We start from the raw sequence: 6,000 nt of genomic DNA on the forward strand, positions 1-6,000 counted from the left end.
TATGCAAGGTTGAGCTCCAAGATAGGCCAGCAAGTCATTCCCACCTGATCCGCTGAGAAGGTCTTCCCTGAAGGCAGGGCCTGATCTTGGCAGAGCCATTAGAAGTATTTCCTTTGGATAACATACTTTTCTTTAAACTGTTCTAAATTTTCTAAATTTTCTACGAAGAGCATGCATGTAAATGTTCACAGACAAAACATGAATGCATTCGCATGTTAAAACATTCAACATCACAAAGCCCTTCTCTTAAACTCTCACCTTCTCTTCCTCTATTCCAATCTCCTCTCCAGAGGTATGAATTTTAGTATGAATTCCTATAGACCTGAACTACCCTATATGAAAGTTACTACCCACACATTGGAAGTTACTACCCACATGTGGCCATTGAGCACCTGAAATGTCCTAGTTGAGATGTGCCGTTAGCATAAAATATACACCAGATTTTTAAATTTAGTATAAAGGAAGAATGTAAATATCTCATATAATTTTTATATCAATTACACATTGAAATGAGAAATTACAGAGACAGTAAAAAGATCAGTGGTTGCCAGGGATTAGGTGGGGTGTGGAGGGATGAATAGGCAGAACACAGAGGGTTTTCAGGGCAGTGAAATTACTCTGTATGATACTATAATGGTGAATATATGTCATTATACATTTGTTCAAACTCATAGAAGGTACAGCACCAAGAGTGAGACATAATGTAAACTATGGACTTGGGTGAGAATGACATGTTAATGTAGGTTCATCAATTAAAACAAATGGACTGCTCTGATGAGGGATGTTGATCATGGGGAAGATGATGCACGTGTGGGGGCATGGGGTTCATAGGAAGTCTACCTCTTGCTCAATGTTGCTGTGCACCTAAAATTGCTCTAAAAATAGTCTTAAGAAAAATGAATATACTGGGTTAAATAAAATACATTATTAAATTAATTTCACCTGTTTCTTTTCATTTTTTTAAATGTAGCTGCTAAAAATGTGGCTCACATATTTCCATTAGATAGCACTGCTCTAGAGTCTAGATCATTTCTGGTGTACTTATACATGCATATTTAAGAAACACACATATATTTTGGTGCTTTGTAACATAAATATGCATTACTTTTATGTTTGCATTAATTTTTTTAAGTCAAATTTTTAAAGGCAGTGGACATTACATTAATTCTTTTCTTCTTCCATTTCTCTTCCTCCTCTTCTTCCTCTTCCTCCACATCTCCCTTTTATACTTAACAACCCACAAAGCCTTAGAGTGAAGAAAGCAAGAATTATTCCTGGTCATACACATGCCGAGGTGAGCATACCTAATATTTGAGTTAAATCAACACAGGCACAGGTTAACTAAAGGGTATCTATTCCCTTGTTGGATTGAGTCCTAGACAAAAGACCTATAAGATACTAGCAAAAATGACCAGCAATTATTTTCTAAATAACTAGATCCAAATGTTCCATTCTTATCACATCATCTCTTTTTCTCAGACATTTTCTACAACAGGCACAATCCCATTACTGTCTGTTGAGGAAAAGCACCTATTGCTTCAATTCGATGAACATTGCCCATAATGTGCCGCATCAGAACACCTTCTCATTTCAGGTACTGAATTCTGCTGGCTGCTGTAAATAAATGCTGATGCATGCTACCTACATATTTACTACTTCGCTAATTCTAACTAAAGTCACTTTTAAAATATTTTATAATGCATCTAATTGATTTTATTCTAAGTAAACACCTGATACTCTCCAGTTCAGTGGATAATGCAAAAGAAATGACCCCAAACAAGCTCCTGCTATCCCCTGCCCCCTGCTTTAAAAAATGGCTAAATATACATAATTTACACTGACTGCATTTGTGTAAGTGATAAACTGGTGGCATGTACACATGCAGCACATTCTTTTGTTGGGAAGGAAGGGTGTTTATTGTGTTCTAGCAAGTCATTAGCACATGCAAAACATTAGCAGCTCTTACTTGGCCTCAGTGCAGAGCTTCCTTGAGGGCAATGGAGAGAAAAAGAATATTAGCATGAGTCAAGGTGCCCTGATAACTCATGATTTTCATTCCTGTGAGTGCCCCTTGATGTTCTGTCCCATTTGAGTCCTTGTGGTTACATGCTGCCTAGATAAAGAACTGCAACTCAAGTCCTGCTTATTCCTTTGCCTACTCATTGCTGCTTCAAGACAAGATTCCCAAGGGGTAAGATGGAACACCAGACAGGGATCTCTGCAATATTCTTCTAGCTGGTAATTCTCCCAGTCCAACAAACCAAGTTTTCCTTAAGCAGATTCCATGGGAACTGTTTTAAATGCTCCATAATAATAAGACATTTAAAAAATGTTTCTTTTCCACTCCCCCATTCCTTACCATCTTTTTCTTTTATTCAAGAAATAATAAAGAGAAACAAAAACTAGAATACAGAGATTTTCAACTTTTTATAAAGGTGCTGTATATCACTGTATTTAAGACAATCTTTTGAAATGTAAAAAAAAATTCCCCCTGAATTAGGATTGACCTCATCTGAGTAGATACCATCTGCTATAACAGCCCAACCCTGTCCCCTCAGGTCTTGGCAGCTAAAGGTGAGTAGGGCCCCTCTCCTTTCCCATACCCCTGCCTGAGAAACTGCCAGGAAGCTCTCAGGCAGCATCAGCAGCAGGCAGGAAGTAGGGTGGGAGTGAAGGGTCTCCACCCATTAGCAGCTGCTTACGCAGTAGGCAGGGGAACTTTCCTACAGAAAGATCCAGGTCAGCAGATACTCCAAACCAATTTCTACCACATGCTACCCAGTTGTGGAATTAAATTAAAATGTTAAGAAGAAACCTGGAATGCCAATCCCCTTGCTTTCCTCCTACCTTGTGCTCGGCATCCAAAAGAATAAAACAAGAACAGTTGGATATGGCAGTTGAAAGGGAACTCTTAGGTAACTGGAAGGAAGTGAAGGCAGCACACACCAAGGAACGCTGTCTGCACGAAACGTCATGTACCAATGATGAAATGTCAAGACCCATCATTGTCCAAGTGCTCATTCAGATTCAACCAAAAGACAAGTTTGACAGATTATGCGAATCTTTCAGGGCAGGTGGTGGGTGTACTGGGGAAAGGAGTGAGGTCATTTTTTAAAAAAAGACTTAGTTTTTTTTTAAAAAGCAAAATAATGTTATCACCTCAGTGGTTTAGCTATAGTCCATTTTAGAGCAATTGAAAAGAAGTTTTGCCAGCAGCTGGGAGAATATTTCCAAATAAGTCATTTCAGATTACATTAGAGCTCTAATATAAAAATGAATAAACAAGTGTTTGTCCATTAGATCTCAGTGCATTTTTGTTAACACTTTACTTGCAGGAGATATTTGATTTTTTCTTATGCTATTTCCTTAACAGTGATTTACTATGGCTTTAATAAGTGGATAAAAGTTGGGTCCATTGTTTCACATGCATACTTAAAAATAAGTTTTTATGGCCAGGCGTGGTGGCTCATGCCTGTAATCCCAGCACTTTGGGAGGCCAAGGCAGGTGGATCACCTGAAGTCAGGAGTTCGAGACCAGCCTGACCAACATGGAGAAATCCTGTCTCTACAAAAAATATACAAAATTAGCTGAGCATGGTGATGCATGCCTATAATCCCAGCTACTTGGGATGCTGAGGCAGGAGAATAGCTTGAACCCGGGCGGTGGAGGTTGCGGTGAGCCGAGATTGTGCCATTGCACTCCAGTCTGGGCAACAAGAGGAAAATTCCATCTCAAAATAAATAAATAAATAAATAAATAAGTTTTTACATGCCTTCAACAATAGAAAAACATTAAATAGTTACCTCTGCAAATGTGTTTCGATTTGCTTGCAAGCCAACTTTTACTACCTCAAAAGGGTTAACTACAATGGCTTCTGTTAGTCCAGATCCCAATCCAGCAATGGCAAATGTCTAGAAAAAGTAAATCAATCAATACTTTAAAACAACTTATCATGTGTATGGGGTTAAACATCCTATTCATTATGCTATGCAGCTGAACGTTATAAAGAGAATGGAGAAACCTACATAAATGCACCATATTCCATTACTAAACAGCTTTCGTTCTTGATTAGATGCTGACAATTCATGAAGAAGAAATTACAGAAGCCACAAACCGCATCCTAACAATTTCAAAATAAAATGTCAAAGCCCCATCAACAACGACTTTTTCCTTCAATAAAAAGCAAGGTTGCTTTACTGATTTAAAGGTGGATACTAAAACATCTGGACATATAACAATTAAGAAAATTTGAATTGTAAAAGGAGAGCTTCATTTTTAAACATCTACTTAAATTCCTTTATTGGGCATACAAGAAATTCAAGGAGCAGAACCACAAATAAACTGTTTCTAAAAAGCTAAATTTCAGGTAACAACATAGCTGGAAATATTTAACCCTATGTTCATGTTTTTAGAGTCACTATTCTGGACTATTAACAAACAAAAATTATTTTTTATTCATCTTTTCCCTATTTTAAAAAACACTGGCAATTAACGCAGTCTTCTAAACCTAAAAGCTGAGATCAGAAATGGCTAGATGTGCACCCACAGTCCCAGCTGCTTGGGAGCTGAAGTGGGAGGATACTTGAGCCTAAGAGTTCAAGGCTGCAGTGAGCTATGATTGAACAACTGTACTCCAGCCTGAACGACAGGGTGAGATCCTGTCTTAAAAAAAAAAAAAAAAAAAAAGGAAGAAGAAGAAGAGGAAGAAGAAAAGAAAAGAAAAGAAAGACAAAGACAAAGAAATGACTAGGTTACTCTGAAGGGCTCAAATAAAATCTAGAAAGCTTATCAAAAGGTGACTGCATGTCAAGTTCTTGTTCGGTATCTGTTAAGAATTTCTGCAATAGGAAAGAACAATTTCCTAGAATTTACCTCTAGGTAGAATACTTTTGAGTTTTCCAGAAAATCTGTATCAAAAATAAACACAACAATTAAAACATACACACACAAGACAGAACAAAATGAAACAAAGCCCCAATCTCCAAAACAGATGCTTGAAAAAAAGTAATTATTTAGTGTTGAACCTCCATTCCAGGACAAGAGGCAGTACTGTAGACAACCAAGAGAAGAATAAAACCATTGAAGAGTAAACAACAGATAACTCTTGGCAATGGGCTCTACTATCTTCTAAATAGGAGAGGAAGGAGGGAGAAAGGAATATCTTCTAAAAGAGAGGAAGGAGGGAGAAAGGAATGTTGTGTAACCTTAGAAAGGGAGGCACAAAGGCAGGATCCAGAGGCAGGAGGTCTGGGTTTAGGTCCAATTCTAGCACTTATTGGCTGTGTGACTACAACTGTAACACACAGTAGCTTGTGCACAGACAAAGGTGCCCAACCAAGGATGCTTGGAGGCCAGAATCCAGCTTGCCCCTCACTTGCTAAGAGAAGCCCTGGAGAGGCAACCGTCGGGAGAAGGGGCACCTTTTCATTATTCACACAAAGGTGCCATCGGTGCTAGTTGTGGCTCTGTTGTATAAATCGCTGAATCTCTGATGAGCCACAGTTTTCTCATCTGTAAAATGGAGATAATAATATCTAATTTCCCTGCTTACAAAGTTATTTTAAGGTTCAAAATAATGTGTGAAACCATTTCATAGAGTGTAATGCAAACACCATTGGTCTTGTTGCACATAAAAAAGGAAGAATGGGCTGGGTGCAATGGCTCACGCCTGTAATCCCAGCACTTTGGGAGGCTGAGTTGGGTGGATCACCTGAGGTCAGAAGTTCAAGACCAGCCTGGCCAACACCGTGAAACCCCATCTCTACTAAAAATACAAAAATTAGCTGGGCTTGGTGGTGCTTGCCTGTAATCCTAGCTACTGGGGAGGCTGAAGCAGGAGAATCACTGGAACCTGGGAGGCAGAGGTTGCAGTGAGCTGAGATCATGACACTGCACTCTAGCCTGGGCGACAGATTGAGACTCCGTAAAAAAAAAAAAAAAGAAAGAAAGACAGAAAGAGAGAGAGAGAGAGAAAGAAAGAAAGAAAGAAGAAAGAAAGA

At 38.7% G+C, this 6,000-nt stretch overlaps 1 protein-coding gene across 2 annotated transcripts in view; it reads right to left on the reverse strand.

The window, feature by feature from the left end:
- The window catches only part of SLC25A21 (solute carrier family 25 (mitochondrial oxoadipate carrier), member 21), a 502,554-nt gene that overhangs the window by 44,585 nt on the left and 451,969 nt on the right, over positions 1–6,000 (reverse strand). For both annotated transcript variants that reach the window (XM_011926083.1, XM_011926075.1), the window contains exon 6: positions 3,805–3,912. In XM_011926083.1, coding sequence (XP_011781473.1) covers positions 3,805–3,912 — 108 coding nt within the window. The remainder of the gene's footprint in view (positions 1–3,804; positions 3,913–6,000) is intronic.

Source organism: Colobus angolensis, unplaced genomic scaffold, assembly GCF_000951035.1.
Source record: "Colobus angolensis palliatus isolate OR3802 unplaced genomic scaffold, Cang.pa_1.0 Scaffold119, whole genome shotgun sequence".
NCBI classification, from domain to species: domain Eukaryota; kingdom Metazoa; phylum Chordata; class Mammalia; order Primates; family Cercopithecidae; genus Colobus; species Colobus angolensis.